Raw genomic sequence first — 22,998 nt, 5'->3', positions numbered from 1 at the left:
TTAGAGTTTGATTAATGGATTTAATAGTTATCAGTTCTTTTTTTTCTCTCTGTCTGCAGCCACTGAACACACTCTTCCTCCACCTGTTTGTGGCGCAGCCGGATTTTGCTGCAGCAAGTGCAAATGAGATAATGAGGTATATAAAAAAAAAGTGTGATTTATTTCTACATGGCGGCTTTTTTGCAGGATTCATATCTGAAGTCTTCATTTTCCAAATTCCTCACGTTTCACCACATACGTTTATTTGTTTCATTCATTGAGAGAAAAAATAAAAACAGTTCACTACAAACAAAATGCAATTCCTGAAGGAAATGGGGCAAAACTTATGTTGTCAACCACTTTTTTCAAGAAACCTTTTCACAAATTAGATGATATATGTTTAAAAACAAAGAAGAAAAAGAAAAAACAGAATAAGATAAATTAAAATAATGGCTGCAGACCAGCCATCTACGCATCATTCTCATAAATTCTTAGGTCTGAAACATGTCGCCATACAACTGCAACATATTTTTTTTAAGAGATAAGAAGCCATACGCAGAATAAAAAAAAAACCTTAAATGTTGTTATAGACCAAGTTAGCTCAGATTTATTTTTCATATACAGGGGTTTATTTCACCCAAAACATGTCACAATCAAAACTGTTAAAAGAGTCAACCAGACAAATCTTTATTCAAACAACACCTGAAGGAGGGAGACATTGATATCTATCTATACTTGCTGATGAGGCCATTGGAAATAAAAAAAAAGGGGGGGAAACAACACAGACACAGTAAATCAGACCGCCCACCCCCCCATGCTGGTACAGCCGTTGGTCTGGTCCATTTCTTGGGCCTGTGAATTTAAACTGGCTCCGCCCTCAGGTTCCTGTTTGGACCAAACCAGGAAGGAGGCCTGGAGCTGCAGACATGGAGCCTCAACTATGTGAAACTAAACGTATGAAATCATTAAACCTGCCTCTGGATGTGTGTGTGCAGTCATGTGTTGAGGCTGGATGAGTATCACCATCTTTTCTGTTTCACTTGGCTGTGGGTATATGTGATTCACCGTGTGGTGTAGCAGTGATATGAGGCTAAAATGTAAAATGACCATGATCCAGCAGGTGTTTATGGGTTAGATCCATAAAGGTGCATGTGCAGCTAATATGTTATTTCTGTTCTTTAGGGCTGCTTTTAACGCGGTGGCAGAGCTGGAACACATCTGCCTGCTCAGCCCGGACGTCGAACACTTGGGTGAAGAGCTGCTTCAAACTCACCGTGAACTTCAGCTTTAATCCTCTGAGACCCACGTGTGTGACCTGTGTGTGTGTGTGTGTTTGTGTGTGTGTGTTTAGAGCCAGCGCTGGTTGGCTTGTTTGAGCCGTTGCGGCGGCTGGCCGACCCGGAGCCACAGTGTGCAGCGTTGATCTGCCACAGAGCGGAGCACTGTCCACGGATGCTGGTCCGTCCTGCCAGGTGACTCCACACGACCCCCCCTCCACTCCCCCACCGACACAGCATCTGGCTAGAAAACATTCACAGCTGTGTGTGTGTGTATGCATGTGAACATCTGCCTTCTGGTCTGTGTTGCAAATTGGCTTTCAGCAGAATTTTATGTACATGGATCTTCTGTAGCTGTAACTTGGTTAAAAAAAAATCTGTGTTTGTTATTTCTGGGCACAGAACTCATAATCACTTTATATATTTATTTAACCTGGTTAGTCCCATTGATATCAAAAAAGATCTCTTTGACAAGGGAGACCTGGTCAAGTGGGCAGCAGCATAGTTACATTAAAAACAATAAACAGGTAATAAACAACATTGCTGACAGACCAGGTAGACTGCAAAGATTTCACCAGAACTTTAAACTCATCCAGTGTAACAAGGACTTGAAGTTGAGATTGAATTGAATTGAATTGAATTGAATGCCTTTATTGTCATTCATAGCGTTGGTACAAATGAAATTAAAATTGCAAGCCCCATGTGGTTAAAAGAGACAGTGGAGGCCGACAGGTAAATATATTACAAAGTGCAATCAGTGCAGTCATTTGTAGTTTATATTGTAGTTCATTATAGGTGCCAGCTAAATGCTTTTAACGCCCGGTTCAGTTCGTACATTTGAGACGACAAATTGCAGAGTAACCGAAGATCGTAGATTGTGTCGTCCATGTTTCCTTGTTAAAAGACAAGACAAACAGGAGGGAGTGTTAACTTATTACCCAATACCCAGGATGGTTTAGTTTAGTTTGTCATCGGGGACATGAGGACGTCCACTTCACTGGGTTAGATCTTGTCCCCACATCCAGAAGACTTGGAGAAACACAACCAGAGCCCAATAAGTCACAGTGTCCCTTTTTCTCTTTTTTTTTGTGTATTTCAGGGTTGACGATCACGATGACATCATGCGCATATTTAAACAACGCACAACGCTGTCGTCGGTGATCGATCGGCCGTACTTCCTGGCAGAGGTCATAGAGGCTCAGAATGAAACGAACCACGCTGCTGTCTGTGAGGTTTGTTACTCTGCTTTTATTTTATAATATTTTATTTTATTTTAAGGGTTTATTCTGGCTGAGCAGCGTTGAGAGGAACTGTAATCCACAGCAGCTGTTGAAACGATAAAACTCTGTGCTCTCTCTCTCTCATGTGACTGATGTGATTTGTTCCCAGTCATTTCTGATCCACTCTTCCAGTCTGAAAGGTGATGTAATAGCGGCTCTGTGCTGTGTGACCGGTTGTCAGAAACCCTGCTGGGGTCCGTTCCCTCGGGACCAGGGAGACGACAGACCCCCATACCCCCCCTCCACACACCCCCACGCCTCCCCTCCACCCTGCCAGTCGGGCTGACATGTGTTCGCGGCAGCATATGGCAGATACGAGCTGATACTTGGCCAAGACATGCTCTCACTGAACATATTGTGTCCAGACATCTGAAGCATTTTGGGCTTTTTGTCTGAATATGTTCAGCGCTCAGAGAACAAACAGTCCAACATCGCCCAGGAGGGTTTGGTCTATTCCCTCCGCTCAGGGCCCTCAACTGCTGTTATATGGAATTTACATTAGAAGGAAACTGTTTTTGTCTTTGGGGCTAATTGTACTTCTGGAGAGAAGTGTCTGCTAGTGCTTTATCTGTCAGAGAGTGTGATTTCTGTAAACCCAGTGCCACATAATGAATCTATCGAGATGTATTAATACATTTTTAAAACCATTTAAACATGTGGGGGCGCTGCTTTGAGTCAGATCTTTCAAGTTTCTATGGAGAGACAATTGTCTCTTTATTATTTAATCAAATAGAAAAGGTTTGCAACCAAAAAAGAGATTTGAGAGCAGAAGAGAATAAAAAATATATAATATTTCTTAAACTTCAATAAAAAAAATCAATCAAAACTAATGTTTGTAAGTAAAAACGTATGATAATTTTGCTTATAAATCAGTCCTCTTTGCTTGCAAGTTAAAAAGTTTGGGGGTTAACAATAAAATGCACCGTTACTTGACTCAACAAGTCCTGTCACAAAACAATTAAACACCTGTTAAAGTGTAGTACGTTATATAGATAGATACACTTTATTGATCCCAAGCTGGGAAATTACAGATATATATTATATACGTTTTTGTTTTTTGTTTTTTCCAGTCCATCAAAAGCATCAAAAGAACTAACCAACTCACTCATATCAGTATTCCTGCCTGTGTGGAGGGATACTGAGTGAGTTGGTTAGTTCCAGATAAACGAGAGGTTAGTGGGGCGAGTCCAAGTAATTTGACATATTTGAGCATTTTATAAAAAAGTAACACAATAGTTACTTTTCCTGGCAATTAGTTACTTTTATAATGTAGAAATTCAGTTACTAACTCAGTTAATTCTGACTTTTTAAAAGCAATGTGCCCAACACTGGCCCCTAACTTGAAATTTTAGGAGCACAAACAGAAAATTTCAGGGCACAAATCGACTTGTAAAGCAAATGTTCACATTTCCTTTTCATTCATGATCCTCACACACCTCCGCCTGACACATGTACAGGTTCTCCTTCACTAGGTGTCATACTGTTTAAACTGTTTATACGTCACACTAACTACTGATATTAAAGTGGAAACTTTACAGCTGATTCCTGAGTGAAGATGTGATGGATTGCAGAGTGTTTTTTTCTGCACAGACCGGTGGCGTCGCTGTCGGCTTCATCAGTGTTTCGTCCGATGTGGATGTGGAGCGGCTGGGCGACAGCTTCCAGCTCAGTGAGTTCAACGGTTTGTACAAACCTGATCGTTCTGACAAAGAGGAGGAACGGAGACGGACTGGAAGCTCCGGCTCACAGCAGCAGGTAACTGATCACAGCACAGCACCTCTGTTATAGTATAAAAAAAAATGTGTATTTGATCCCTCACAAAGAAATGGACGGTCTCTAGTTTTTAAGTGAATTTACATTTGATCAAGTGAAATAAGGACAAAAATCAGCAGGGGATCAAATAGTAATTTTCCTCACTGTATAATAAAGAGCCTGAACCACCACCACTTCCTTCTTCTAGACTTCCTGTCTAATCCATCAAACCACAAAAGGAAACAAAGCAGAAGTAAAACCAAAAGCCACACAACTACACACACACTTTCTCTCACATATAACACACAATACATAAGTACATGCAAAAAGGCAACTGAAGCTCTGTCTCACTCTCAACAATTTGGATGCAGAGTGAACACCCTACCTAACAGAGCACTTCACTTTTCCATGTTTTATTATGCCCTGATTTCCAGTGATTTCTATTTATTTATTTTAATCTGATACAGTGCCTTATTTCTTATATTTATTACACAATCGTTGTCTGTGCACAAGGTATTTATGTTTCTATGTCATTTTGTGTTTCTATGTTTATGTTTTAATGCTTTTTTTTTTCCTATGTGATCCTATGAGCTGCAATAAATAAAACTGAACTGAACTGTCGCTCCCCTCAACAGGAAACCGGAGGTGGAGGGTCTTCAGACAAACCCAATGCTTTCTCTATCGAGTTCTTCATCATCGACAAGAATTACGAGACAAGGTAAAGTTCCTAAATTTACATGATCAATCTCACTCATATGATGAGTGTTTTTTTACTGTAACAGTTTCCTGTCTACATTAATCCACAGCTGAAAATAGTCCAGAATAAATACACTGTGAACTGTTTGTTAAAAAACTTGTCAGTCACCACAAACTGCTGAAAAGACACATTGTTAGTTTTTTTGTCTTTGTTGATAAAAAAAAGTAATTTAAACAGAAATAGCAGCTCTGCTCTTTAGTCTGATGCTTTTTTTTTAGTTTACATCGGTTTTTCTTCTCCCCTCTGGTTCTTCTCATTAACATATGGAGATAAACATGGGACCTGCTGGAGCCTGCTGCTGCAATTTGCATTTATTAATGTTATGTTATGTTAATGTATTAATGATTTCTTTTGTTTATTTCCAATCACAGTGGGGAGAGAACATTTTTAGGAAATTAAAATCTTGCAATTTAAATGGGGTTTTAAATACGACCCTGCTCAGTAAACACTTTCTGACTGGTAACCTCATAATGGAAACACTGCAGTAGAAATATCTGCAGAATATGGCAAGAAAATATAAGAAAAGATGCTTTTTAAAAAGAAAAGGAAGAAACCCACTTTTTAATGGAGGTATATTTCAAAAGTTTTCAGTTTCCCTCAGTTTGGTGATTTTTTATTTTTTCCGTCGGTGCTCCTGCAGCTCCGGTGGCAGCCGTCCAGCCTCACATCAGTCATATGCCGTGTTAAAGCAGGGAGAGTGACTGTTAGTTGGCCCCCGCTGCGCTGCTCTCGCCGCCGCCACACCTCCCAGCTGTTACTGAATATGGAGTCGATTCGCTTCCCGCCGAGAGTGAGCATGTTATTAATGAGAGCTGCGCTTAAAGCGACAGCGCGGCGAAGGCGAGAAAGTCGAGCTGGAAGCGGAGGGGCAGATTGGTCGGCCAGTTGTTTCCGCCACAGTGATCACGGCGGCTTGGCTCCGGTTCTGAAACTGGCACAGAAACACTCTCACTTCCCTTCTTCCTCTTCTTCTTCCTCTTCTCTTACAGATCAGTGGACTTTCTTCCATATTTATTCAAACTTTTCCCGGTGAGTATCATCTCTGCACGTTAGGTTTTAAGACTCCAAGACAATAAGTGCAAACACTGTGTCTGTAAACTGTAAAAACCTGGATTCTCATAGACATTCTTTATCTTTTATTACTACATTTTAGATTCATAAATAATTCGTTTTTTTCACCAAAAGTTCCAGGAACTTTCTTTTCAGGAGCTAAAAGCTCAATGTCATCTGTGTTTCCATTGGGGGCCTAAAGTCCCGTGGAGATTATGTAAATCATACAGTAAATGTAGCCTATAGTCTTAAAACTACACATACAAACAACAAATTTCATCTCAAACACGTATTTTTTTGATGATGCATGGTGAAAAACAAGGATCTAGAAGCAGTGTTGGGCAAATTAGTTTGGAAAACTATTTGAAATACTAATTACTCCTTTTAAAAGGAGCCTAATCAAGTTATTGTTCTGATTACTTTATTTCAGAAGTATTTAATTACTATAGTTTAACTACTATACTTACATTATGAGCCAGGTTACTCATTTCCCTCAACAAAACAAAAACCAGACCAACCTGTAGCAGGACAGCGGAGCGGGCTGAGACATCAGAACTATGAAGGAACACAAATGGAGTTATGTAGTAAACACCAAAGAGTGCTGCCTGGAACTATAGATTTCTGTTGTTAAGACTGTGCTCTTTGGTGAAGGGCTGGGTCATTAGAATGAAGGGAAAATACCAAGTCACTCATCTTGAATAAAGATATTAAAATGCCTTTATTCCATTAAGGGCCAAACATAGTAAAAGACAGGCTAACCCTCTCAGCCGAAACGCGTCGAAGCGTCTTTTTTACTACGTTTGGCCCTTAATGCAATAAAGGCATTTAAATATTTTCATTCAAGATGAGGGCCTTGGTATTTTCTCTTTTTTTCTTAAAAAATATAAGATATAAAACATATTCTGCCTTGTTTAACACTTTTGTGTTTACTACATAACCCCATATGTGTTCCTTCATAGTTTTGATGTCGTCAGTTTGAATCTACAATGTAGAAAGTGATAAAAAATAAAGAGAAACCAGTGAATGTGTCCGAACTTTGGGCTGGTGTTGTAAGACGGGATGTGGTTCTTCATAAGGTGTTAATGTCTAATGTTTGTTTAAAAACTGTGACGTATTGACTCTTAGCACAGTGTTGGTGTCTTTGTCTCTCTCTGTGCGTCAGGACCTGGACTTCTGCATCATCACCGTCCCGACTCTTTCCCCTGAGTTTCCTCTGCTGCAGAGTTTCCTGCGGGTGCCGGCCCGTCCCTCCAGCCTGCTGCTCCGAGAGCTCTACGTTTTCCGCCGCGAAGGACTGAGGTGGGTCTGTTCCCTGTCATCCCCCCCGTCTATCTGGCCCCCCACATTTAATTTACATGAGACTGAGCTGTCATTCTTCAGACGTCCACCAGATGCCCTCGGCCTCTCCTCCTGACCTTCCACTCACACATCTTTACCCCCAGTTTCCCCAAAACCCTTCAACCTGCCAAGTGCCAACCTGCCTCCACCTGCTCTCTGCCACATCAGAATGTGTTACGACGCTGATTGATTCAGATGCAGCGTTCCTCAGGTTGTATTGTGTTTCCTCAGGCCGGTGGAGGTGAGGCCGGCGGTGGCTGCAGACCGACCGGCCGTCGCCGCTCTGGTCAAAGGCCTGAGACGACAGGAGGCGCTGCTGCAGGACCTGGACTGGTACAACAGGAGGCGCTGTGGCCCGGTCAGTCAACAACACATCTGGTTGCTCCTGATGCTGATGCAACTCAGCTCCTCCTCCATACAGACCAATAACTATCATTTTTATATAGTTTATATATTGAATCACTTCATGTTCTTCTGAGTTGACTTATTTTTTCACTTTGAGCTCAGAACAGTTTTGCCTTAAAGGGACAACGAGGAGTTTCTATTTGGTTATAAAAAAATCTCATATTAATGTGGATGAATCTATGTTACCACTTGTTAATGGCTCCATTTTCGATAAATATATGGTTTTGTCTCTATCGTTATTTTGTTATTTTAATTAATGGTGGAAATGCTGGTCGAGCCGACCAGCATTTCCTTACTTTCGGTTTCGCGGACGCTCATGAGAAAAACGCCGCCGTATTACCGTTTATGGTCAGAACTACGACGGTAACTGAACCTCTTTGAACCTCTGACTTTAATTCTTGATGAATGAAAACATGAGTCTGGCTGTATTCGAAACCGCATACTATACTGCTAGTACGTACTGATTTGGCCAAAATGTAGTATGTAGTATGCAGTATGCGAACAAAAGCAAAATCTGCAGTATGCGAAAAGTTCCCGGATGTCGTACTGATTCGGAAAATATCTCCAGTATGCATCTGACCAGTCTACATCGCCTACTGTATCCCACAATGCAACGCTCCCCTGACGTCTAACCGTAACCAGAGCGTAACCAAAGACGGTAGTGTAGCCGTGTACCGTAACTATAGTTTAATAAAATAAAACTTCATGCAGACTGATCGGTTCATTGTAAAATATTTATTTATTTTTTGTAAATGTGGTGATTTCTGTACGTAACGTCAGGCTCCAGAGCCCCGAGGCAGCGCTGCTTACACACAAGAAGCTTCACTTTACATTCAAACAAACTAACTTAATGCTACTGCCACAATTGAGATTTCATCACTGAGACCAACATTTTTCTCCTAAAAATAATTTAACCAGCCGGTGGTAAACCTTTAAAAACCTGTGGGTAAGTTAATTAGCGATGGTTTTCTCCTCCGGAATGACGTCGTAGTGCTGGCCGGCCGAGCAGCTCTGCAGACCGGCTGCTGCCTCTGTGATGTCCCGGTCGCTGCGGAGCTTCACTTCTCCGAAAAACATCGGAGAAAACTTTTAAACAGCCGTCATTTGGATAAACTGGCCGTATATTTGGGGTCTTAACAGTTACTTTCTCGCATGAAAAAATATTAAAACTTAATAAAGTTACATAATTACAGCGCTAGAGCGAGAAATAAAACAGCTTTTAGCCTGTTTACAGCTGCTGCTACCGGTTGCCGTGAAATGCATTCTGGGAAACTCGTATACTGCATACTGTGATGATAACGGCGTCGGTCTGCTCAAGCAGCATACTGAATCCCACATTCAGTATGCAGTATACAGTACATATAACGCAGTATGTAGTAGGCAGTACGGTAGTATGCGGTTTCGAAAACAGCCTCTGTCTTGTGCCGGTCGAAGAATTCTACGGTGCGCGCGGAGGCTCATAAATGTAGTGTGAAAACGCTTCGCTTTTCCAAAACTCCTCGTTGTCCCTTTAAAGCAGAAGTAAGCGATCCGGTGGTTTTGTCTAACTTCCTGTCAGCCGATGGAGTTAGCAGTCCCCGCCCTCGTCCCTACGTCACCACATTCACGCGCATCCCTTGGCTGCACACACAGAGAGGACCGCCCCTTTATGCCGTTCTCTCTCCTCATTGGATAAAGGTTGTAGGATACAAGGAAAGTTTTCTCCTCGGCTTACAGCAGAGCAGAGTGACTGACAGACCCGTGTTTCAGACCAAACACTCTATAGAAGAGATTGCCGTCGGAAGATATAACTATTTAAGACTTTTATTAACACAAACATTCCGCTTACTTCTGCTTTAATTTAGTATTTAATAACATAAATAGATAGAACACAGTAAGAGACTTTAAAGCTACAGCTGCGCTATCAGGATGTTTAAACAAATCTTTTGTAGACACTTTACTGAGAGCTGAGGAGAATAGTTTCAGGGTAGAATCGGCCTATATTATAATACAATTTTAAAAGAAACACAAGTCGAACATCACAGATGAGGTGTAAAAAAATGTTTTAATGATCCAAATGCAATTTTATGAACATGAAAACTAACGCAGTCTAATACAACAGTGTTTCATCATGAGGGTTTCACTGTAGAGTCAGCTGATCACAACAGGGAACTCGGTGTGATTTATGCAGGTTTAATGTTGTCCTGCAGTCTCCTACAAATATAACTATTATTTTCTTTCTATTTGTTTTCTCTTGTTTGCACGTGCACTAAAACTCACCGCTGCCAAATGAACACGGACCACACTGTGGTTCATAGTAAGAAGAATTTTAACTGTCAAAAATGTGAGAAAATATCGGGGCTGTAATTCTAATTACGGCCCTTTTTTAACCTAAAACTGAAATGATGATTGTTTTGGACGGCGGCGTGCGACTTGAGCTGCTGTAATGATTGTCTTGGACTAAAGAGGAATATCGCACTTTTGCCAGGGAACAGATTGGTGAGAATTCAGCTGAACGGATTTTTTTTCCCTCTCTGACTGACACCCCAGCTGTCACTGCTGCGGCTCCAGCACCGATAATTACTTCTCAAAATGAGAGTGCAGCCGCTTCATGTGTATTCATGGCGCCGGTCTGACTGAGAAGGTGCATTCACACGCTCACGTTCGGCTGAACACACACACCACAACACAACACACACACACACACACACTCACTCAACATGGAAATGTCCTGTCTTGTTTGTCTTGTGTCCCGTCTCGGTCCAGGACTCGGTGCCGCTGCAGGCCTTCGTGGCCCAGGTGGACGGTCGGGTCGTCGGTGTCGTCATCATCAGAGACGAGCAGGTACGTTTGAGTCCTCGGGTGAACCTGGATGCAAAATGTCCTCACTGTACAGATGAAGATATTTTTTACATACTTTTACATAATGATTCAAAGTTTCAACAATAAGCTCTTCCCATAATGTTTGACACATTTATTCAGTGCCTATTTGGGTGTTAAAATGATAAATCAACAGTTTTGATAATATCTATATCTGATAATATCTATTGTTTGGTCATTATTTGAGCAAAAAAGTACAAAACAATCCCAGATTTTCTCTTTTTTCCTATCCAGAACAAGAATTCCCACATTTGGTTTTTAAAATGTAATATATTAGTTTTATAAATCCAGTAAGATCACATTTACGCATTTGCAACTGGGTAATTTATTCTAATAGAATTTTTTTTAAAAGTCAAACATTTACATTTAGTCTATAGACATTTCTGTGTAATTCAGTCTGACTATATTTTGGCAAACTTTTTTGAGTGAGGAGTCTTATTTATATAAACACTTCAATTCAATTCAAACAACTTTATTAATCCCATTAGGCAATTAGTTTTGAGCAGCAGGTTGTCGTGGTTCATATAGCCCACATAGCCCACAATAAATAGTCAATACATCACATCAGACAACATGGAGCTTAGTATGGATAATAGATATAAGAGCCTACTGTATAATTGAAAGAATTTACAAAACACATTGCTTTAAGAATTAAGAAATAAAGAAAAAAGAGTAAACGATGAAGAATGAAGAATTTAAAAGTCTGAGTGCAGAGGGGACGAATGATTTGGAGAAGTTGGTGAAGACACAAATATCGAAAGTAAAGAAACGCTGGTCGGCTCGCCCAGCATTTCCACCACCACTAATAATAACAAAATAACGATAGAGACAAAACCATATATTTATCGGAAATGGGCCCATTAACAAGTGTGGGTAGTGTAGATTCATCCACATTAACGTGAGACTTTTTTATAACCAAATAGAAACTCCTCATTGTCCCTTTAATGTCAACTTTATTTCTATCACATTTCATATGATGAGTATAAACTCAATGTGCTTCAGGATAAAAGCAAGATGGCAATACATGTAAAGTGCATAAACGGAAGCCAATATGTAAAAATGCTGTTGTGATAACTGTTTGTAGTTCAACAGGGAGTTAGATTTTAAAGGAAATGAAACGAAGGAAATGTAAAGTCCATGTATTTGTCTGAATGTGTGTGTCTGTGTGTGTGTGTGTGTGTGTGTGTCAGGACGTGGAGTTCCTCCGCGCCCACTACAACCTGGAGAACTTCATCTACTTCAGTCACCACGGCTACGAGGAGCACGCTCAGCTCCGCCACTTCGCCCTGCGCTCCTCCTTCCAGCTCTGCACCAGACACCTGTTCCGGGAGGTGCTGCGACTCGCCCACAGGTCCTGTCTGCACCAGCGGCTCCGCCCCCCCGGACGCAGCAGCCAGGAGGTGGGTGCACCGCCGGGACCTTCAGGCCCTCGCTGGCCCTCCATCACCGAGGCCACGGCCCCCACCCCCTCCTTCCAGCCAGCAGCGTGCATGTCTGCTCAGATGCGGATTGTCATTAGTGTAATGATCCTCGGTGCCTACACTGTAAAAAATATCACACAAAGTCAGATCCAGTCATCAGACACGAGGTGGAAGGTTTTCTTCTCATGAGAATAAACAGGAAGCTCCGGTTTAATTTACTCATAATGATGATGATATTTGAATATTCAAGACCAACCCTGACCTGATAGAAAACTTAAAAGAATAGTTCACCCAAAATTCAAATTGCACTCATTATCTCCTCCCCCTCATGTTGACTAAGGGCTGGGAGAAGTTTCAGAGTCCTCCGTGGCTTCTCTGAGTTACAGGGGGTCTCGGCGTAGCAGTGCATGTCCATATAACGGTTGCAAATGGATACCAACTGTCTTCATAACAAAAAGACACACCAAAAAACATCCAAATACCTCCATGCTGCTCGTATGTAATGTCCGTCTTGTATTGAAGCCCTGAAATGCGAAATTGTTCCGAAAAAAATTAAATAAGTCTATTTTTCAAGCTTGTTTGTAGCGGAAGCTTCTTGAAGCTCCTCTTCCTGGTCCGTCCAAATCTCGCGTGATTTGGGCCGGCGTCAGTAATCACGAGAAGGCACGGAGGACTCTGAAACTTCTCCCAGGCCTTAGTCGACATGAGGGTGAGTAGATAATGAGTGCAATTTGAATTTTGGGTGAACTATTCTTTTAAGTTTTCTATCAGGTCAGGGTTGGTCTTGAATATGCAAATATCATCATAATTATGAGTAAATTAAACCGGAGCTTCCTGTTTATTCTCATGCGATTTTTCTCAATTTTGAGTGAACTATCCCTTTAATTTAAGTTCTGGTTAAAATAGATATTGGACTATAAAAGATTCATTTAATATTGCGGCCCTGAAAAACAGCAAATCTCTACTGTAAGAGCCATAATTTATGAATGAATTAAAGTTAAGTTCTATAGTTTTAGTAGGTTTTTGAATTTCATAGCATCATCATGCATTATATGTTGAAAATGCTCCTTTAATTCAAGTATTTAAATGACATCACCGACAGCTAAAGTGTTCGGATAAGAGCTGCAACTTAGAAAGGGAGCACATTGTTTTTCTACAGAATAATGTGATGGATGGAATTGAATTTTCTTTTACTAAACTTAAATTTTTGAAACAGACACATCTCTTTTTTCTATTCTCGTAAAGAACACCAAACGACAACCTGAACAAAAGCCACAATCTCTACAGGGTGTTCTGCCAAACCCCTGGCTGATCTGATCTGATATCTGTTAATATGAAGTCCTTCAGGTTCAGGTGGAGCCACAACAGAGCACAGCTTTGAATCATGTCCAAAGTAATCTATTTTAAAATTAAATGAAAATAAGAGCTCAGATCAGAAGAAACTGATCAGTAGCAGTGATATAAACTCTATTTATCTACACATGAGCCTGACAGAGGGATTTGTCCATGTGAGCCGCTGCAGCTTTAAGCCGGGGCTCTTCTTGCAGAGTGCGGCCCTCAGCGGGCGCCGGTCCCCGGGGTTCGGGGCAGCAGGTGCCGACAGCGCTGCCAGCTCCACCTCTCCACGCCATAATAAGACATTTCCTCACCGCGTAGAGGCCTCTTCCACTTCCTCTGCTAATTACCTTCCACAAACGAGCAGCAGGACTGGAAGAGGACGGGTTTTTCCTTTTTTTTCAAACACAATAATGGCAGAAGAAGAGGAAGAAGGAGAAGATCCGGGTGACGTTTCCTTTTCCATAATCGGCAGTGTGAACTCTGCATCATCATCTAACCTTTTCACCAGAGCTCATTATCACCTCGCCTCCAGAGCCAACCCCCCCCTCCTGTTTAACCTCCGAGGGGATTTTCTCCGACTCTAACTCTCTGCCCTCTTTTCCTTCTTCTCCTTCTCCTTCTCCTTCTCCTGCTTCAGAATTCCTGCGTCCACCATCTGGATTGGGTGCTCAGCTGTGCGGTTCCCGTGCGCCCGCGACGCCAGATCATCTACCCACTGGAGGAGCTTGGCAGCAACGCCCCGTCCAGGCGGATCACTGAGGACCAGGTGGGCCCGGCAGCAGCTGGCCGGCGGGGGAGCAGCCTGCCAGGGAATGTAGATGAGCTGATGGAGGGAGAGGGAAAGGGAGAGGGGGGGAGGAGGAGGGGGGCTGGTGGTGGTGGTGGTGGTGGTGGTGTGGCGGCCACCAGGCGGAGCTGTTTCAAAGGGAGAGAGCAGCCACCGGTGGCAGGGACAGAGGACGGTTCAGGGGAGAGAGAAAGTCCAGCACAGAGGCAGAGGAAGCTCAGTATGATGGAATGAACATTTCAACATAAAGATGTATCCGCTTTACACCCAAACACATCAAATTTACACAATATACATTTTGAATATTTATCTGAAGTTTAGCATCAGTCCTCACACATATTTATTCATATAAAACATTTAAGTTTAAAGAAAATTAAAGTTTAAGGCCGAGACCAAACCAATACCTTCACTGTATCCAGTACCAGTCCTCATAATAATCACGTGTCTTGATATTTACATTATTCCTCCTCAGCTAAAAAGAAAAGATGATTTGATCTAAAATCTAAACCATATTTAAAGGGACTACGAGGAGTTTTGGAAAATGAAGTGTTTTCACACTACATTTCCCATGATTTTTCCTACATTTTCCCTGTTAAAGGGGTTTTCTATGGAGTTTTTCCTCAGTGGATGTGAGGGTCTAAGAGCAGAGGATGTTGTTATGATGCCATGTAAAGCCCTTTGAGACAAATTGTTTGTAAAAACGGGCTATACAAATAAAATTGCCTTGCCTTGCCTTGCCATGAGCCTCCGTGCGCACGGTAAAATTCTTGGACCGGCGCAAGACAGACAAAAGCGAAAACATTTGCAAAGAATGTTTTCATTGATTAAGAATCAAAGTCAGAGGTTTGAAGACGATCAGATACCGTCGTAGTTCAGACCATAAACGATGCCAACTAGCGATCCAGCGACGTTATTCCCATGACCCGCCGGGCAGCGTCCAGGAAACTGAAAGTAGGAAATGCTGGGCGAGTCGACCACTAAATAATAACAACAAAATACCAATAAAGACAAAACTATATATTTATCTAAAATGGAGCCATTAACAAGTGGTAACGTAGATTCATCCACATTAATATGAGACTCTTTTAAAACCAAATACAAACTCCTCATTGTCCCTTTAATGTAAACAAAGTTTGTATTGAACAGAAGAACACAACACAGAACCTGCTGAAGTCTCCTCCCACTGGTGACACCAAGTTATTCAGGTGGTTTAATACAAGCAGATACTTTAGTACAACTATTTGAATTATCTGGAACTTATTGAATTACATCATAGAAACCAAAGTGAGACAGTGACAGAGAGACATTTATGGTTAAAAAATGTCAAAATATTGTATCTTTATCACATATATCCATTCAAATCTCAACTAGAAAGTAAAGTTACATTTCATTTGGTTTCAACAACATTTGGCCACATAACATTTAATATCAGTGAAAGGACACTCAGCTCCACTCAAACTTGCGGAGGACGTTTTACTATATAATATATTTCTGAGCTTTACAAACACATTTCATTGACGCGACGGACGAGAGTTGAAAGTGAAGCCGAAGCCGCTGAAAGAAGTAGACGAAAGTCCAAATGTCAAGTATTTTCATTAGACTAACGTTCAGGGAGAGAAACTGAGATTAAGGTTCAAGCTGTGAAAGGAGATGAAGAGTCTGCTGAAGGTGCAGAAAGGAGTTACTGTGCTACTTCAAGTGTTGGTGATGAAAGGAGTTTGTGTCGGTTCAAGTGTCGAGGTGTGAGTTTCCTCCTCCGTATCCCTGACGTCTCCGTCCTCCTGGTTAGATATCAGATAATACAGTTGAGAGAGGCATCGTGTGTATAAACTCTGTGTAGTGTGATTATAAAGCAGCTCTAGGTTCTATATTAATACTGTGAAAGTATCAAAGCCTCAGTCCACAGAGAAATGCACACAGCCTGTATTCAGAAACTGAGCCTTAAAACCAGCCGTCAGGACTTCCTGTCACTTTGTGATGTCACAACAAAGCCCCGCCCCCTCACCACCTGGACCCACCATCCAACAACTTGCGGGATTTGGTTTCTCTGAGTGTTTTATTCTGAAATCTGCTCCGCCTTTAGATTTAAATACGGCACACATTAGCTGTGGCATCGTTTCGATAAGCTTCTGCAGCGTCACTACAATCTTGTTTTTTTACGATTTGATTTCACCGAACGTTTAAGCGATCGCTGATCCAGATCATTCAAGATTTCTTTCTGACCACGTTTCCTCCTTGATGATGATGATGATGATGGTTCCCCACTGTTGTTCTAGCTTTTAATAATGCGTTTGACAATTCTTAACCCAATTTACATAGTCTCAGTAATCTCCTTAGATGTTTTATTTGCTTGATGCCAACAATTTTTAAAATTTTTCCACAAAACAAAACATTCACTGACATTGGACCCTATGCATTGAAATACAAGTACATAAATTGCAGTAGAAATGCCATAAAGAGAAGTCGCACGGAGAATAGATATTCGCACCAAAGGGAGTAACAGCAGTACAATGTCAATCCTAGAGATACACAACAGTCTTTTAATAACCCATATTCCTCCATTAGTCCTCCAAATAGAGAATAATACAGTTCCACCTTTGTTCAAAAGTGTCCATTTTCAGTTGTAGACTTGCAGTCATTGATGCCAACAATTTGACCCTTCTGAAACAGATTAACAACTTCTCCACGACCACAGGATGTGTCTTCCAACATGATTATTTAAGAAATGAGACTGCATCAGTTAGGGTTAAATAACTTGTTGCCAGCTGCATCCATGCAGTAATTTTCCAATGGGAGGCTCTGACCCATAAGCTTAGTTAAATCCAGGTCGTGCCTTTTTTCTTTTTTTTCTTTTTTTTGGACGAGCAGTGTATATTTTCCTCTCCTTTTTACACTTCAGGTAAAAACACAGGAACAATGTAAAAACATGGAGCTTTCAAATCAACAGGTGTAGTGATGCAGCGGTGAATCATGAGTCTCAGCTGTGATTCATCTCCGTGTCCTGCACTTCAGATATTTACCACATGTTAACGACAGCGCTCCTTAGAGCCGAGGTGTCACCAGTGAACACTCACATGTTCATTTTACTCCATCTACCCCCCCCTCCTCCTCCTCCTCCCCCCCCCCCTCTTGCCTCACCTCGGTAACATGGCCGTCCTGATTTCCAGGCTGCGGTGCAGATAAGAGCCTTGTTGCCTCCCAGCTTTGTCTCTGTGCCTCCTGATGGCAGCCTTGGGAAGATTAATCTAATTTAAAGCACCTGTTCCCTCTCTGTCAATACAGGATCATATTAAACAGAGCCGCCGTCATTGTGTGTGTGTGTGTGAGTGTGAGTGTGTGTGTGTGTATGTGTGTGTGTGTGTGTGAAAGGTGAGGCATCTCCAGCCTGATAAGAGCTGCTGCACCTGCTCCTCAGCAGCACATGATGCAGATGAGACGGGAGCTTTGTTTCTCCCGGTGACCTCATCACCATCACCATCATCATCCCTGTTAATTCCTACAGTATTCAGATGGATGCACGCAGGCATGTAACGCGTTTAACATGCAACAATAACAACAAGTGTCGGGTCGCTTGCATGAAAAATTCATAATCACGCCTCATAAATGTCAGTGTGCGGCGCCGCGCGCGACACAAAGATTCAAGATCAGTGTCGATCTGATCTGATTACGGTTCGATAACTCGATGAAGCAGCAACATTTTCATGTAAATATCCGTATTTGTTTATCTGTGCCGCTGCCGTCACAGCTGTGGCTCAGTCCAGATGTTCTGCACCGCAAAACAAAACAAATGGCCTTTGGTAGGATATCTGGTAACCCTTTAATTCACAGGACGTCAGTTACGTGATAATGTCAAGAAATAGCCACGGAATAACGGCCAATTATAGTGATGTTGTGTTTTTCATGAAGGCAAAAGATTACTCATGTTTTTCATGCTATTTCTACACAATCAATCCTTATTTCTAGGCTATTTCTCGACATTATGACGCAATTAATTGTTATTTCTTAGCTATTACGTGACATTATCACGTAATTAGTGTCCTGTAAATTAAAGTTTTACAGAATATTTTTGATAATAACAATTTAAAAAGGTTTCAAAGTTTTAAATTCAGGTCCAAAGCTCTAATGTATCAGCTGTTTTTGTGTCGGCGGCCGCTACACTTGTTCTCATGTGTTCATACATTTATTACACAACAGGCCCCTTTTATTTTCCTGCCACAGTGAAGCCCTGAGCCAGGACGTCCGTGTGTGTGTGTGTGTCTGCGTGTGTGTGACAGATGTCGGACATGCAGGCTCTCATGGAAATTATTAGAATATTACACAAAGGTTAATTCCACCCTCGGGTTTCCCCTCCTTTTTTTTTTTTTCTTTCCTTCGCTCGGTGCTGTTTTGATCCAGCAAGGTGCATTGTGGGGCCAATCTGCCTAATTATAGATGATGAAGGAGCCATTAGCTGCCTCAGATCGCTGGGCGAGGACCGGGCGGTGGAGGAATCGTGTGGAGGGGGGAAGAGGAGGGAGGAGGGGGGATGAGAACGGCGTGTTCTCGTGATTCCTGCGGGACTCTTTTGTAATTGTTGTGGAAAAGTGTTCCTTAACTGTCAGGTCACATGCCCCCCCCACCCCCACCCCCACCCCGCGTGTCTCCATGTCATTACCATGTGAAGCTGCTGTTACCGTGTGTTACGACTGACTGTAGAGCAAACACTCTGTTAATGGGACACTGATGATGATTCACCAGATCTTTAGAAAAAAAATCACAATTTGGCCTAAAGACTCTGATTTTTAAGAAAAGACCTAAAATGTGTTTAATAGAGGAACTATGCAGAATTTCCACCTTAAAGCCCCAGTATGTAACTTATTTGGCTTTTTATTAGCAAAAATCAAACATGTCTTTCATAAATCCGTATTTCACTGAAGGTGAATCACAGCTGCAGACAAATGAAAGCTTTCTGGTACCTTAGAATGAGTTGTTACAAGTCGTTACAAATACATAAGTGGGCGACGCACCGAACCGAGGCGGCCATGTTGCATCGTGACCGTAGGTAACCACGGAAACTGAGCGGAGCTGTGGGCTTGGCCTGTTAAAACTGTCACCACTGTGTAGTGTGAGGAAGGACGGAGGCACTGGTGTTGCATTCAGGTGCAGTCAGGCAGACGGCCGTCGGCAAACCAACCGGATGTCATTTTACTCCACCAGAGAAAGACAGTAAAAAACAATACCACATCACCATGACAACATATTGTCAGGCCCAGGGCTTGACGCTAAGCTTTTTTCCAAGTAGCACTGTGCTACCATGCTGAAAAATTTAGTAGCACACAACATTTTTTAGTAGCACAATAAAAATTTTGTAGTTTTGGTGAAAATATCATTTTCAAACAAATAAAGTAGATTTAGCCTATAATTCTAACCCTGTAGACTAATTTTTAATGTTTTAACTGGCTCTTTGCCTTAACAAAAATCAGGAAAGACAAACAATGCAAATATGTGTGAGAAAATAGAATATTTATTACAACCAATATTAGTTTTTAGTTTTACGCTGTATGTGTGTGCATGTGGCCCAGGGGTGGGGGTATTGATGAGCAGTGAACCTATATTTCCCTCAGTATAAAAAGCTGAACATTACATACAGGGCTCTATACTACACTAAGATTTTTTAGGAGCACAATGAAAAATGTTGTAGCAGGCTGTTTAAGCCTTAAATAAGGCTGAGGCTCCAACATGACCCATTTTTACATTTGAGAACAGTAAAAACACCAAACATTTTTCCTCAACAACCTGTCACACAAGCAGCTCCATGTTGCCCCTGTGTGATGTTCAGGGACAGGTCAGACAGGGAGCTTTGAGGTTGAAGTTTATATGAATGTTGCACTGTGAGACTGTGACCACATGTCAGCTGTTCTCACCGCGACAAGCGTTTTTTTTTTTTGATAGCTCCGCGGTAGCCTCGGAGGCCACGTACCACCTAAGGGCTTCCTTCACCTGGGGCAGAGCTCCGTGTGAAACAGTAGGAGAGACACAGCCCGAGACCGTGAACCGGAGGAAGAAGCAGGTCGAACGTGCACGGAAAAAAAGCGCTTCGCACCGAATGTGCGCTGCTACGGTGTCGCCTTGGCGTGCATGACGCGCGTCTACCTTGAAAGTAATGTGCGGAAAAGACGTTACATCTGAACGGCCCCGATGTACACAAGCTTTAATCAATGCGGCGGCCAAAATCACCAAACAGGCAGGGGGGGGCGGGGCGGGGGAGATACTGCTCACGTTAAACAGCATGCAAAGCGGTGCATGCAGTTTCTGTCCGAGTCGCACTGATGCGACTGAATGCAATTTTTTATTCGCACGGGCTATTATCAACTCGCAAATGCGAGCAAAACTGTCGCACTGTCGAGCCCTGAGGCCTGTATTGTTTTGCCTCGTGCTGGCGGACCACTTGTTTACATAGACGCTTGTTTATCCTGTTACATGCAGCGTCTGTTGTCTGTCTGACGTCTGCCCGATTTCACGTGAATGCAACATCAAGAATACGTTCCGATATGCAACCGCACCGCTAGATGGGGGGAATTCCTACATATTATACTTTAACCCTGCTCCATGTGTCCCTTAGCTCCAGCTCCAGAGTCCTAGTTCTGGTTAAATCAATGACTTGTAACTAGTTCCAGGGAGAATGGAGCGTCTCTTGGCTGAAAACCAACCTTGTAAGATCAGAGCCTCCGACCCGGTGTCCCAGCTCTCGTCTCCATGGCGACACCGCCACACAAACGTAACGCGCTAACTCGTAACCCGTAATCTCTTGTTGATGACAGATAAGACTACACACATATACACATGGTAACATGGTAGATGATAAATAACCTTATCCACCGCTCCATGGATTGATTTCTCACCGGCTTCTTCGTTGGAAACAAATAATGCACATGGAGGAGAGGAGGGTTAGAGACACAGAGGAGGAGACACCAGACCTGGAGAGTTCAGATTTAAAATGTTTACAATTTGGTCTAAAGACTCTCTGATTTTTAAGAAAATACGTAAAATTTGCTCAAAATGTATTTGTTGTAGCCGTGTCAGTCACTGGTTGGAAGGAGCTTTAAAACCACATAATTGTTATGTGACATGAGACAAGATGAGGGAAGGCAAATAGTTTGTCTCAAAGAACTGTACACAATTATCAGGCTGATCGACCAATGGGAGGCAGAGCTGCATGCAAATGAAAATATACATTTAAACTTATAGAAAAACACAAAACTCAGACTTGAGCTTGAAAATCAATCTGGATGAGGCCGGGTGGACTGAGGCTCTCCTGTCCCGTCGCCTCTGTACTGAATGTTTATTGTGCAATTGAGATGAAATCTTAAAAAGACTGGATACATTTTAAAGATGTAAAACTTCTCTTCAGTGACTTGAGTGGTCTTTTGGAGAATCTCAATTTTCCAACCGTCAGTAAAAAGGATAATTGTTGGATTCCCGTAATTTTCACTCTGCACATTTTATTTATTTTTTTATTTCATTATATTTTATTTTTTCAAAATGTGAGATTTGGCACCAACCTCGTTTTAAATGTTAGGGACGATAAAGGTTTTTGGCTGAGAGGGTTGGCGACTAAGTGCCTCGATGAAAGCTGCTGCCGCCGCTTCCTGCTTCATCCCATAAAAATTCAAATGTGGGGTGGAAAAATGATCCTGGTCATTATGTAATGCTTTTAGCGGGTTAATAACGACGTGCGTTTCTGTGATTATTTCATTCTCAGAAAAAGGATTTCTGACTGACCGAGTGTCTCCCTCTTTTTTTTTTTGGTTTCCCAGGCGCCGTTCGCTCTGAGCCTCATCAGCAGGAAGTTGACCATGGAGCCGAAGGTCACCGTCAACGCCAGGATCGTGGTGGTGGGGGCGTCGGACACGGGTCTGTCCTTCCTGGAGGTTCTGTGCTGCTGGTGAGTCGACTCTCTCACTAGATTGTGTAACAGCAGCAGCAGCAGCAGCAGCGACTGATAATGTCACTGCAGCGTTTTGGACAGATTAACCTGTTAGGAAGCCCCGGGGCAGAAATTTGCTGTCAGGCCCCATTAACCCCCCCTCCCCCTCCCCTTTCCCCTCTCACTCACACACACACACACACCTCACCATCTGTGCATTGTGTATGTAGCCCGCCGTGGTCGTCGCCAAGTTCCCCACACACACACGACAGATTTGTTATTCACCCAAAAACAAACCAGTGGGATTTAAAGGGATAGTTCACCCAAAATTGAAATTTCACTCATTATCTACTCACCCTCATGTGGACTAAGGGCTGGGAGAAGTTTCAGAGTCCTCCGTGGCTTCTCTGAGTTACAGGGGGTCTCGGCGTAGCAGTGCATGTCCATATAACGGTTGCAAATGGATACCAACTGTCTTCGTAACAAAAAGACACACCAAAAAACATCCAAATACCTCCATGCTGCTCGTATGTAATGGCCGTCTTGTATTGAAGCCCCGAAATGCGAAATTGTCCCGGAAAAAATTAAATAAGTCTATATTTCAAGCTTGTTTTGTAGCGGAAGCTTCTTGAAGCTCCTCTTCCCGGTTTGTCCAAATTTGACGAACCGGGAAGAGGAGCTTCAAGAAGCTTCCGCTACAAACAAGCTTGAAAAATAGACTTATTTAATCTTTTTTGGGACAATTTCGCAGCATGGAGGTATTTGGATGTTTTTTGGTGTGTCTTTTTGTTACGAAGACAGTTGGTATCCATTTACAACCGTTATATGGACATGCACTGCTACGCCGAG

General features: G+C 42.3%; 1 protein-coding gene across 1 annotated transcript in view; it reads left to right on the top strand.

The window, feature by feature from the left end:
- cfap61 (cilia and flagella associated protein 61) overlaps positions 1-22,998 on the top strand; it is a 64,569-nt gene that overhangs the window by 860 nt on the left and 40,711 nt on the right. The window contains exons 3-15 of the mRNA XM_085771680.1: positions 60-136; positions 1,162-1,229; positions 1,331-1,451; positions 2,356-2,488; positions 4,127-4,304; positions 4,880-5,006; positions 6,035-6,074; positions 7,258-7,394; positions 7,665-7,791; positions 10,584-10,661; positions 11,888-12,097; positions 14,094-14,222; positions 22,040-22,167. Of these exons, the coding sequence (XP_085627806.1) occupies positions 60-136; positions 1,162-1,229; positions 1,331-1,451; positions 2,356-2,488; positions 4,127-4,304; positions 4,880-5,006; positions 6,035-6,074; positions 7,258-7,394; positions 7,665-7,791; positions 10,584-10,661; positions 11,888-12,097; positions 14,094-14,222; positions 22,040-22,167 (1,553 nt within the window). The remainder of the gene's footprint in view (positions 1-59; positions 137-1,161; positions 1,230-1,330; positions 1,452-2,355; positions 2,489-4,126; positions 4,305-4,879; positions 5,007-6,034; positions 6,075-7,257; positions 7,395-7,664; positions 7,792-10,583; positions 10,662-11,887; positions 12,098-14,093; positions 14,223-22,039; positions 22,168-22,998) is intronic.

Source organism: Trachurus japonicus, chromosome 24 (assembly GCF_045865225.1).
Source record: "Trachurus japonicus isolate A0001 chromosome 24, Traja_1.0".
Lineage (NCBI taxonomy): Eukaryota > Metazoa > Chordata > Actinopteri > Carangiformes > Carangidae > Trachurus > Trachurus japonicus.
Note: the sequence above shows the minus strand (reverse complement) of the source record. Positions and strands in the feature narration are given on the sequence as shown.